The sequence below is a fragment of the Octopus bimaculoides genome, chromosome 18 (assembly GCF_001194135.2).
Source record: "Octopus bimaculoides isolate UCB-OBI-ISO-001 chromosome 18, ASM119413v2, whole genome shotgun sequence".
NCBI classification, from domain to species: Eukaryota; Metazoa; Mollusca; class Cephalopoda; order Octopoda; family Octopodidae; genus Octopus; species Octopus bimaculoides.
In genome coordinates this window covers 30,402,735-30,415,654 of record NC_068998.1, presented here as the reverse complement: position 1 = coordinate 30,415,654, position 12,920 = coordinate 30,402,735, and the positions used below count along the sequence as shown (strand labels likewise).

General features: G+C 39.5%; 1 protein-coding gene across 2 annotated transcripts in view; it reads right to left on the bottom strand.

The window, feature by feature from the left end:
* Window positions 1-6,939: 6,939 nt before the first annotated feature.
* The window catches only part of LOC106877831 (uncharacterized), a 54,209-nt gene continuing 48,228 nt past the window's right edge, over window positions 6,940-12,920 (bottom strand). Inside the window, exon 2 of one of the 2 annotated variants that reach the window (XM_014926858.1) lies at window positions 6,940-12,052. In XM_014926858.1, the coding sequence (XP_014782344.1) occupies window positions 6,960-12,011 (5,052 nt within the window). In that variant the 5' untranslated portion in view covers window positions 12,012-12,052 and the 3' untranslated portion in view covers window positions 6,940-6,959. The remainder of the gene's footprint in view (window positions 12,053-12,920) is intronic. The other variant, XM_014926859.1, reaches the window with a different exon arrangement.

Below are 12,920 nucleotides of genomic sequence, written 5' to 3'. Positions count from 1 at the left end.
AAAGCGGAGAATTTTCCAATCGAAGTAGAGGGTTTGTTGGACTCAGTGTGAGACGACTGTTGTTATCGTTAGGCCTAACTCATCGTAAGGTGAATACCACCATGACTGATATCCAAACTACAGTGGAAAAGGCTAGCCACTGAATTTGGTTAAAAAGGGACGATGAGCGATGGCTAGAGTAATATTTAGCTATATTTAATTACCAGTTGATCTAGCAAGCTGGGCCTCATATCAGTAAGGGGCGGGGTGCACATTGATGCTATCGAGAGGTAGGTCCCGAAACGGCGCGCATTCTCTCCTGATGACCCCATACACTTGCTGGCTTCCGGTATGCGGAATTCTCGACTAGTAGCACTTGCATGTGCAAGTTGTTTGCAAGACATGCTAAGTATGTACAAAAGAATTTATTGTAAAAAATCTTTAGCCAACATCTTAAAGGTTTTTAGAAATTGAAAAGGAACTAAAAAGTAACCTAAAGTAATCGCCCTTTAAGTTGTAGATCACACGCCAAAGTAGCACCAAAAATAGTCTAAGGTTGGACAAAGTTTATCCTGAGTTCATCATGACTTTTTATGTTGAAAGGATAAAATATCTAGAGATAACTAACTCACAGTTTCAAGTATGAGTAAATATTAAAGAAAATGTTTTGTTCCGCTTTTTTTCAAAAAAAGAAATTTCAAACTTTCATTTTCTATAAGAAAAAATGCTTTTTCATGCTTCAATTAGGCCAACGCATTTGACCTTCGTTTTGTTTTACTAAGTCATGGTAGCGTCTATTTAGCGTTGATAAGTTTTAATATGAGGGATACTTTTCATTAAAGGTCTAAACAAATATAAAATTTCCTGAAAAAAAGAAAGTTTATTAAGTACAGTTTGACCTTGAAATGAACTTAAATATAGTAGAATTTGAATTTTCCTTAAGAAACCTGACCACAGAGTGGCCATAACCGTAGACCTACTGCCTATTTAATAATTGTGATAAAATATTAAAAATAAAGCTTTTTTTCCAATCACCGGTGGCTCATACATTTTTCTGGAAAGTTTTAGTGGGGCCTGGGAGTGTAAATAGGTTGGGAAACACTGATGTAAACAATACACATTTTATAACGAGAACGTAATTACAAAACAAACAAACAAACGGGAAAGCAGACAACACAACAGCTTGGCTTGTTACTATGGAAACAGGCACTAATGTATCTGTGGCTTTCGATTGGCTAAAATTACCCCAAATTTGTAAACTTTAAAAGCTATAAACTTTTTTTTATTAATTTATGGCAAAAATGAATATCATTTCAATAATTAGCATACAAAACTACATCAATACCCTAAATTTGAAATCAATTGGAACAAAATTGAAGGAATTGAAAAGTGAAAGCCAAGCAGAAAAGATACCAGGAGTTTTCTACTAAGACAACTAGCAACAGTTAGTATCAAAACAAGCATTTCAATACATAGTCAACAAGCTGGCGACAATGTGTAACGTGTAACCCGCCACCGGAAAACACCCAGAGAGGCATCGGAACAACATCACGGAAAATGCAACCGAGGCTAAAATGTAAAAGTGTCTTTGGGGGAGTTTGGAAACAAGGCTTATATCACCCGAGAGAAAAAAAATAATAACGCACGGTATAAGTGAGATTCGGGACAGAAGATGAGGTAAAATTTCACTCTAGAACAGCACTGAGGAATGAAGAACTCCACCCAGTCCCCAGTGCTTAGTAAAAGTAAGAGTGATAAACATGTCACCAGAACTATCACTTATTTGGTGACAGCCGTCTTGGCTTGTGTAGAGGAGGATGAAACTATTCGAGATAAAGAAAATACTGAAACAGTGAGGGAGTGGTATGGAACTGACTATACAAGCCAGAAGACATAGCTGACTTGATCAACCTCCCGGATGGTCCCCATCTATTCGCGATAATGGAGGGAGAAAACCAAAATGCTACATATGTGGATCTGTGACACATTTAAAAGGTTTCTGTCTTAAACCATTCACGAAAGAAGCAAGCCACCCACTTTTACCAACGCGACAAGTACAGTAGTCACAACCTCACCAATGGGCAAACACACCAGCAGCAACAGTCCCAGAGACAATAACAACAACAGCAGAGGCTCCAACCGCATGAGCCATAAAAACGACATCAGTACCAATTCGAAAACACCCAATTCTTACAAAAGCCACAACACTAACAATATGAACAACAGAACCCCCAGCACTAATACAAAGCCACAGAACATTCTCCACCCCACTTCTGATCACTCTGATATGTCATGCAATGAAAAAAAAAACCGCCCTCGTAAGAAGAGAAAGAAAAGGAAAACAAGATGTAAACTCATAAACACATAAAATTGGCAGGAGAAAATTAAAAGCAACATGCCCTGTAGCAATACCAACACCAACTCCACTATGACAATCACCACCGTCACGAGAGACACAGCCATCACCACAAACACCATCATCCTCATAAACACCAACAAATACCACCATAAACGCAACCAAATTCACACTCACCAACAGCAACAGCAAACTGAAGAAAAGAAAAAAATTTCAACTACATGGCCATAAGCACACGATAAAGAATTAATTGAACATACCTATCAACATACAAACATTAAGCTCAATGACTTTATGACACCACCACATGACGTGCCAACTCGCATTAAAATTCTAAGAACTGACCAACAAGCATACTACAAACTGAAAACAAAATATCCCGGCGGAATAGAAAATATCCGTGGGTGTATATACAAAAGAATATATTAAGAACTCCTTGTGGAAATATCCACAACTGGCCGGAAGGGTAAAACAACGGTCCTTCCACAAGAATAAGGTAAGAGGTACCTTCTTATCGAGCATAACCTTACTCAAAATAGGCTGCGTGAATACACGTAAACTGGAGTCGTCTTGGAAACAGGGGCACTTACTCAACGACCTCCAAACACTTGCTGTTGATGTGATGGCCATCAGCGAGATCAGAGTTTCTGGGATACGAGCCTTCACATTCACTTTTGGTGGCTACGAGGTACATGGATCTCTATACCTGATGGAATAGGGGGGGGGCGAAGTCTCTGTGCTGTTTTAGAAAGGGTTAGATATTGTGATACAAACCATCTTCCGGGACCTAGAAGGTAAGTCGGTGGTATTTGACCAGCAGTAAAGGTCATACCTTCAAACAAACAAGTACCCCCACGCCGCCCCGGCAGGAGCGCGGTCGGCCGAACTTCTTCGGGTGTCTTGAGGCCTTCCTAGAAACGTGTCGCTCTTTAGTGCATATGGGTAATCGGAACAGTATCTTGGATGCATGTAGGGACTGTGTAGACCTAGCTAACAAAAGAGGAGGTGCAAAAGTCTTACATACCTACTCAGACGTTTCCAACAATCTGTCACGTACCACCTGGATTTCCAGAATGTACTATTGTGAACGTGAGCAAAATGAATCGGATCGTTCAGATCGTTTCTAGATAGAGTATTCAATAGACTTGCAGATAGGATAGCACAGATTGTCCACAATTTAAAATCGTCTGTTACCCAAATCACAAATCTGTGTTCTATACGGTTGACCTAGATAGATTTTGTAGTCAGGATCCCGGTTACTGGAAGCTGAATGCGTTGCTTTCGCGCGCCAAGCTCACAGAGGCCGGATAAGCGAATTAATTAATTGAGCGATGACGGGAGCAATCGTTTAACAACAAATGTAGGTACGCTTTAAAAAAAGAGCGATTAAAATAGAATCGATAATGTTTAGTATAGAAACAGCGGTAGAAAAAAAAAAGATTAGTAGGAGCCCTAGTTAGAAACGTCCGATTATCATCACTTGTAGGGGAATGTAACAGTATTGAAGACGCACGGAGAGAATGTGGAGCTAGAGTCAAGAAGGAGTGCTAAAACCTCGTAAACTTGCTCAGAAGTTTCAATTATCTGACAGGTACTGACTCGATTTCTCTGACGTGCCAGTGTGGATATAAAACAATTGCAATAGATCGTCTAGATCGTTACTAGATAGAGTATTTGACAGGTAAGCCGATGGGGATAATGTGGACATCAACTACACAGACCACAAATTTGCGATTTATTCGATCGACTTTGACAGGACCTCTAGACAAGGACCAGGTTACTGGAAATTTAATGTGTCCTTACTGGTGCGCAAAGGCAACAAGGACCATATTAATGAATTAACTAATTCATTAATAGCATTTGACGGGAGAAATCGTTAACAAACAGTGGTGGGACACCCTTAAATGAGCGATGAGATCTGACACAGTAGCGTTTAGCAAAGAGCTAGCGATAGGAAGAAAAAAGTTGGAGTTAGCAATCTAGAAGGGATAACTATTAAAGGAATCGCGACCGATATGTTAGCAGCGAGAATGGCTCTTGGCCATTTCCTCAGTGTGAAATGCGAAGGTTGCGTTGCCAGGGCTATGAACCGTGTTACGAAACCACAATTAGGTCTTTAACGGGTCATGGCAGGCTCGTGCAACACGGTTCCGGATAAGTGGGTGCGGCTTTCGACAACACACTGCTCGTCTTTTCAGGCGAGCGATAGGTTGAAGATGGTAGTGGACTGATTTCGAATCTCGGTGGCTTGTCGCCACTCTGGTCAGAAGTTACGAAATGCTGTGGAAAGCAGCTGAAATATTGGAGGCGAGGAGCAGTTGCACATGAATTGTTTGGATGGCCTGCACTTCGATTTTGTTCGAATTCATGTCAAACTTGTTTGGCAATCATTTGGGAGATGTCTATTGCGACTAGTAGAGAACGGAATAATTTCTAATGCTGTGAGCTGGAGAGTGGTGATACTGCTGAGAAAGGACATGGTAAAGAGACCTCGTAGACAATTTTCGGTACACAACTCTGCAAATATTTTAGCCAAGGTGTTAGCGAAAATATCGGTGCTTGTCATCGGTGTTCAGGTCGAGGAAGCGCAATCCTGAACAGGTTCATCCAGTGAAGTGGAGGCGTTCTGCATTATTCCAGAGGAATGTTAGCAGAATCATTAGCACGTCTGCTGCAACGTTCTGAGTTCAGATTACGCCGAGGTCGACTTTTCCTTTCATCCTTTCGGGGTCGATAAATTAAGTACCAGTGAAACACCAGGGTTGACGAAATCGACTATCTCCCTCCCCCAAATTTCAGGCCTTGTGCCTATAGTAGAAAAGATTATTCCAGAGGAATACGAGATGATATTATTAATAAACTAAGATCAACCCGGACAAATCCATGAGCTTGCAGATCGGTACCTGGAGAGGCAGTTCTATGCCATGGGTAGTGTCGTGGAACCGATTAAACTGCTCGGTGTCTGGTTCGGTTCTGACATCTAGGTGAATCGGAACTGGAATAAGGTAACGAACAGGGTAGCCAGCTTTACCTAGAAATGGGCTTAAAGGAAGCTGTCCTTAAAAGTTCGGAGGTCGGGCAAAAGTAACGAATACCAACATCGGCTCAGTTATGATTTACCATCTGACCATTGTGCATTGCTCTAATTACAATCTGATCAAATTGGAGCATCTGGTATTCAATTTATTGTGAAAAGGACGTATTCTACTAGTAGTGTAGTCCATCTGCTGCCAGCACCATGGTGCGTTAGGCATTCTCTGTACCATTCGTGAGGTATTTCTTTGCAGCTTGTCTTCTTGACAGAGCTGCAGTCCAGCGTGAAGAAAAGACTGAGACTAAGCGCTTATCTAGAATGTCCACTACCGATCGGTCAAAAGGATCAGTGAATGATCCACTCCAGCAATCTGAAAAATATTAATGGCGGAGATAAATGAATTTATTGAGAAGTAGGTGAAAATGAAAACGTTCTCAGCATAAGCCTGTAATAACTGGGAGGTGGGGGAGCAGTTTCTCTTGATGTTAAGGGAGTTCTTAAATGGTGGAGTTCTTCGATTGGCCCTTGAATCTTCCTCTATCAGAAGGATTGAGTAATGATCATGATCATCATGAATACTAATATTTCATGATTCTTTTTATCATTCCATTATAAATAAATCCTCACTCTTTATATGTCTTTGTATCCGTCCCACTATCTGTTACCTCGGTGAAGATTAAAAGAAATCATCATCATCATTGTTACTACTACTACTACTACTACTACTACTACTACTACTACTACTACTACTTACTGGCAGTGAATTGACAGAATTGTTAGAGCGTTGGGATAAAATACTTTACGATATTTCTATCGGCTTTTTATATTCTGAGTTCACCACCGAGTACAAGTTTACTTTTCGTGCCTCCGGGATTGATAAAATAAAGTAGCATTCAAGTACTGGTGTTTGATGGTATCGACTAAACCCCACTTCAAAATCGCTGGCTTTGTGCCTAAATTAGAAATAGGTTAAATAGACCTTCTATAATTTTGCGACTGTAAATGAACGGCAAGAACCATAGAGAGGAGATTTTACTTTTGATGTGTCAAAGTAATCCGGAACTTGGTGTAGATCCCCCGCCAGAAAAAAAAATTTTTAGTTGGTTGCCCCTACTCTCTTTGCAAATCTTTTCTTGTTAATATTTTATTATCCACTGACGTTTATTGATTTCACCTGTTTACTTGATATTAATGTCCAATGTTTTGTTTCTTGTCCTTGTATTAGTCCTTGTGATCAATGAAATAATTATTATCGTTGTTGATATTGTTACTACTACTACTACTACTACTACTACTACTACTACTACTACTACTACTACTACTGCTGCTGCTGCTGCTGCTACTACTACTACTACTACTACTACTGCTGCTGAGGCTGCTGCTGTTGTTGTTGCTGCTGCTGCTATTACTACTATTACTGCTGGTATTGTTGTTGCTGTTGTCATCATCATCACCATCATCATTATTATTACTATATACCAACAACGGCGATAACAATAATTTGAGACTGGTTATCATAATAACTCTAACAATAGTGAGGTTGAAAAAAATGTACAAGAATGCACTGCCAAGGCGCAACCGGTTCAGCATTTATTGACACACAACCTGAGGAAGAGTTCCTTCGTATCCGTCTTTACTTATCAGCCAGAATGTTGTTAGAGCACGTCCAGCAACAGTCATTTCTCCGCGTAGCTCAGTTTCATATCCTCCGAGTTGATCAAGAATTTTTACTGTGTGTTCACTAAGCTGAATACGCAAAGGTTCTGAAGTCGATTCCATCGTGGCTGCAATTAACATTGTGTCGCCAAAAAGGGTGTAGCGAGGCATCTTTAAACCAACAACTCCGGCAACAACTGGTCCAGAGTGAGCGCCGATACGCAACAGAAGTTTACAGTCGGGTAAATGCGGTACTTTCATTGCCAACATGGTTATGACTAAGTCCATCGCTGCTGTCGTAATTTCACCTGCATGAGCATTTCCATTTCGTTCGGGGACGCCACTTGCAACAACATAGGCATCTCCGATAGTTTCCACTTTGTAGACGTCATATTTGTGCAGTATAGAATCGAATGTACTGTAGAGGTTGTTCAACAGATCAACCACTTGCATAGGCTGGCTGTTTTTCGCGATCGTTGTAAATCCGACTATATCACTATAGAATACAGTGACACAGCTGAAGTCTTCTGGTTCCACTTTATTTCCGTGTTTTAATTCCTCTACCACTTTCTTGGGCAACATTTGACTTATAATATGATCAATTTTTGCCTTTTCTACTTCGAGGTCGTGGGTGCGCTCAATCACCACTTGTTCAAGATTATTGGAATAAGATTCCAATAGTCGAATTAAGTTGTCCATTAGTTCTCCCTTTGTCGGATGAATATTATCTAACACTGCAAGAAGCTTTGAAAATGGAGGTCTGAGCAGAGGTTCATCGTTCCATACGTCTTCAAGCATTTTGAGAAATTTTCTCTGAGTTGTTTTCCCTTCAGGCAAATGCTCGCTTTTAAGTTGTGGCCGAATAACAAATATATCGCCTCCAATTGACTGCCATACTTTTCTCTCCTCTTCTAGAAGAGGACTGTCTTTCTCCACTATGAGATCCAAAATAGCGCTTACAGATAGGAACATCCGTTCATAAGCGAACGGTATGTCTCGGGTGGCAATTTCAGAAGCAATTATTCCAAATGAATAAATATCCCCTTCTTTAGTACCCATCTGAACATCATTTAGACACTCAACAGTTATTAGTAGTTCAGGAGCCGTCCAAAAAAGTTCGTTCATCTTTAATAATTCAGTCTGCCAATCTTTCTCTTCTCCAGCCATAAGGTACTGTCCATAGCGAATTGATGGACAGCCAAAACCGGACAAACGAATGCACCAGCGGTTATCAAGTAAACAATTCGATGATTTGAGACGTCCATGAGAGCCAATATTAGTTTTACTGTGAATGAAATCCATTCCACAGCAGATGTCTTTTAGAAAAGAAAATCGGAAATCCCAACCAAGTTGTATAGCATCATTGATAAGAATATCTTCAAGACTGCCCTTATTCGCTGGCTCAAGAAAAAAAGACACGTTTGGATATGTGAGACAGGCTCCACCGTAAATGATTAAATTTTTGTGATTCAAAGTCGTCAGTTCAACCATTTCTAGTCGGACCGCTTCATCATCAAGGTCAATGGTTCTACAGTTGAAGCGTTTCACAAACCATTTCTCACGCTTCCACGTGTACAAGTCATTAAACATTCGACTAACATGGGTCGCAGTTGAAACGTTCTTCGTATCTTTTTCTTGAGAATCGATTTTAACAGCTTCGTCCCAGATAACGAGCCACTCGAGATTTGCCAGTGCAGTTCTGAGTTGGATGCGTTTGATTAAATACCTTATCAATAGATATATAAAACATATGAGCAACACCAGAGAACAAATAACTGGAACGAGAATGGCTGCAAGGTGTATTGAGCAATATTTACCGAGCCACATTGATGATTCACACTGGCATTTATCGGGCTTCACGCATTTTCCATGCTTGCAAGGAGTGTTACATACCGGTTGGTCACAGCGCGACCCTTTCCAGCCCGATTTACAGGTACATATGTCTGGCGAGCTACATCCGCCATGAACGCAACTGCATGAAACATTAATACATCCATCTCCTAAATATCCTTTGTTACACACACACACGTTCTCCGCAATGCAGACACCATTATTGAAGACTGTAACATCGTCTTCCGATATAAGATCACCACAGTTTTGTTTACACCTAAAAGGTGTTACTAACTTCTCCGTCCGTTCAAAGCTTATAGATGGCCATGGTTCGTTTGGAGCTTCAATTAATTTATTTTCATGCTCGCTAATCATTCCTGAAACTGAATGATATGTTCTAATATTGTACGTATCAGCCACGGGAAGCGACATTGGTGGTAGTACATAATTATATGGAGGCTTATTCAATGGGTATTTAGCTTGGTAATTCAACTCTATTTCACCAGAATCTTTCCATAGTATAAGTCTTATCGGGAGGGCTACTAAATTAGGGTGGGATTCAGAAACATTGCCGATGGGATTAATCAAAATGATACTTCCCATAAAGTCAGATCTTTTACCGCTCTCATCGAGACGCACCTTTCCTGACAGTCCATTCAAATTAATTTTTTTCAGTTCGTTTGAAATTTCATCTCCAAAAGCGGTCTTTTGTCTGGAAACTATGTTGCTGATTGCTTGAGCCAACAACCACATGGCATCATAACCCAGTGCCAAATAAGATGCTAGTTCTTCATTTGGATATATTGCTTTACTTCCTAAATACTCTGTTCTGTCAATACTATAAAATCTTTCGAGTGTATGTAGCCATCTTTCTGTCTGGAAGTTTCCAAAATCGTAAGTTTCTATGAATAGTAGTGACCCACGATAAGCATGGGTACATTTCGGTTCCCATTGACAGACGGCTTCGTTCATTAAAGGAAAGGATCGAGCATTTTCACTTATAAAAAGCCACTGATAACCATCAAGTGCAGAAATACCAAATCGGATTCCAGAACGCAAAATGTATGGTAAAGAGCGAGTGGCAAAACAAATAATTATTTTTGTCCCGGCATCCTTTAGAAATCTCATTGCTTCACCATAAAATTCTGGTTGCCAAGGGGAATCGCTGTAAGAGTCGAATTCTGGGACGATCACTGGCATTGTGATCTTAACGTCGAATATTTGTGCACTGTTGAAGAATTCAATATCAACAGACTTTTCGCTGGAGCTGATAGATGACATCTGGAGCCATCTTCTATCTTTACAAGCTTTCAGAAAAAAACTGTAAATTTCTGGCCATCCCCAGCAAATTTTATTGAATAAATTGTATCGCAGAAAAGAATTATCTTTCTCAGTCAATGCAATGACCGGAATGTTGTCTATCATTGAGTTTCTGGCTACGGCTTTTGTAACCAATGAACTTGCTGACAGAAGGATACCTCTCAATTCCGATTCGCTATTTTGATGTGTTTCTTTATACATTTGGTACTGCTGAACAGTAAATTCTATTTCATCATTAGTGTTGATTGATTCAACTGCAATTGACATACCATACTGTTCAAAAATTCCAGGAATCCCGCCCCAGCTTATGTCAGCAGCAGCGAATTTTACAAAAGTATCTATATGTGGATAAGGACTTTTAATCGTTCCAGCTGTATTGAAATCCCCAATGTGCCCTATATGAACTAGACCAATCACAGTAAAAATTGGAGTTTGAACGCTTACACCTGCATGTGAAGTTGAGGAAATTATCAACCTCACCGAACTAGAAATTGAACATATTGAACCTCTTAGTTCCACCAAGCCATCTATTATCGTTTTTGTCATGTCCGTTGAAAGGCATATATTCGGGGGGGTCGTTTTAACATCGATGTTTATCTTGGAATCTGGACCAGAGTAAATTCTATTCCCATTAACATCTATAATCATTATTTTCATTTCTCCTGGAATAGGAAAATTTCGAGTAATTTTGATAGATGAACTGGTTGATTTTAAATTGTGAATAATTTGTAAACTTGCAAGTCTCTGGGCTTCAACATTAATAGGTTTCGTAAAAGCCATAGCTGGAATTCCTGCAAGAATGCTGTCGGATAAATCAAAAAATTTAACATAGTTTTCGGATTCATAAATGTTTTTACGACTTAAATCATCATAGCAAGTTTTACAGTTCGGTATTCTGATCCATGGATCTCTCGCCATATACATAGTTAAATTCAAGCGAAAGCCGACTACAACATCTAAAATCCGAATGTCTTCGAATATAACTTTACCTGCTACGGCTTGTTTTCGTATAATTATATCATTGGTACTTTGGTGTATCATGGTCGAACTGCCTGCCAATCGGATGTCAGTGTGTTTCAACATCATGTCTAAATTCCTTCGATAATAAAATTCTTTATAGCGATATGGTACAGTCAACTCTACAAAAGCGATGGAGTCTAGACCCGACGTAATAACTTTACCTACATTATCATGTATCTCGGCCGTAACATTAAAACCTGTGTTGGCTTGGATGTTTGACGGTGGGTGTTTGGTGATGACGAGTTTAGCAGCAGGAGTGGTTATACGGAAAGGATACGTGTCTATCCGAATAGATAGACCAGGGACATCGATTCTATATATTCGGTCGATGTCTGGCACTAAATACCTTTCGTGAGAATGCATAAGCCAATCGATTATAATGGTTCCATTGAATACTTTCACTTTTAATGTGGTCGGTCCGATTGTCGAGCCACATTTCTTGACATATGTGTGGCGATTATATCTCATGGGTAGAAATACATCAGGATTAGTATTTTGACATAGCTTACCACCGGACATTCTCCAGCTGTCAACGTTCGTAGTACTCCTACTGGTCACTGTTACTTCTTGATCGTTTAGAGAACCATCCTTAACTTCACTTCCATCCAACCTATAAAAATAGGCAAAAATTGGATAACTAGTCAGTTCATTTAATGGTACTGAGTACTTCAAGTTGTATGGACTAGTAGGTATAACGTCAGGAGGCGAGTTGTGTTCGTCCAATCGAAGACTATACTGTTGTGCGGTAACCAACAGCAGTAGATAAAACAGGAAGATGTGACTGCTATAATAATGAGTACGCTCCAAGGAGAACATCTTTGAAACTGCTTACGTCCTTGTTACTGGGAGGATCGTGTCTGCAAAAACAAACACAACTAACAGTAATTTTATAAATAATGATTCATTTTCGTTCGAGAGGATTAGATCTCAACACTTAATTATCAAACTATATATAAATTCAGGATTATTTAATTTCTAGACAATTCTATTTCGTTATACTTATTTAGCGAACGGTTGTTTTTAAAGTATAAGAACTTAAACTGATGACGCTAAAAGAAATTAGAATCATATCCGAAGATGTTTCCCGTATTTATTGGGTGAAAAAAAATTAAACACTATTTTGTCATCGCATTTCTCTCTAATTTAATTATTTAACACAATTCATTACATAAGTGTAAATTGAATTAGAGAGTCGAACTCAATATCTAACGTCACATAGCTTACGTTTAAATCCTGCCGATGTCAATTTTGCCTTTCATCCTTTCAAGATCGATAAAATGAAGTACCAGTTAAGTAGTACCTCGTCGATTTATATTGCTTTAGTGCATCATACATGTGAAACAAATTATAATAGAAGATGAATTTCTAGATGGTTTGTCTATCCAGCTGGATAGTCGACCTTTATTACATATGACAAAACTGATCATACGAGGGGTGTTCATTAAAGATTTCCCCTGACCCACTTCCGGTTATTGCAGGAAACGGAACTCGTACAAGTATAATCATACATGTCTCTACATGTCACATTGTAAATTGCAACTTTCCACTAGCATTCGTTTGTCTTTTAGGCTGCTGAAGTGGACAACGGTGTTATAATGGAGGCAGTTGAATGCAGATATGTGATCAGGTTCTTATACTTGAAAGATCGTACCCCAAAAGAGACTTTCGATGAGATGAAAGAAGTTTATGGTCACAATGCACCATCATACGACGTAGTCAAGCACT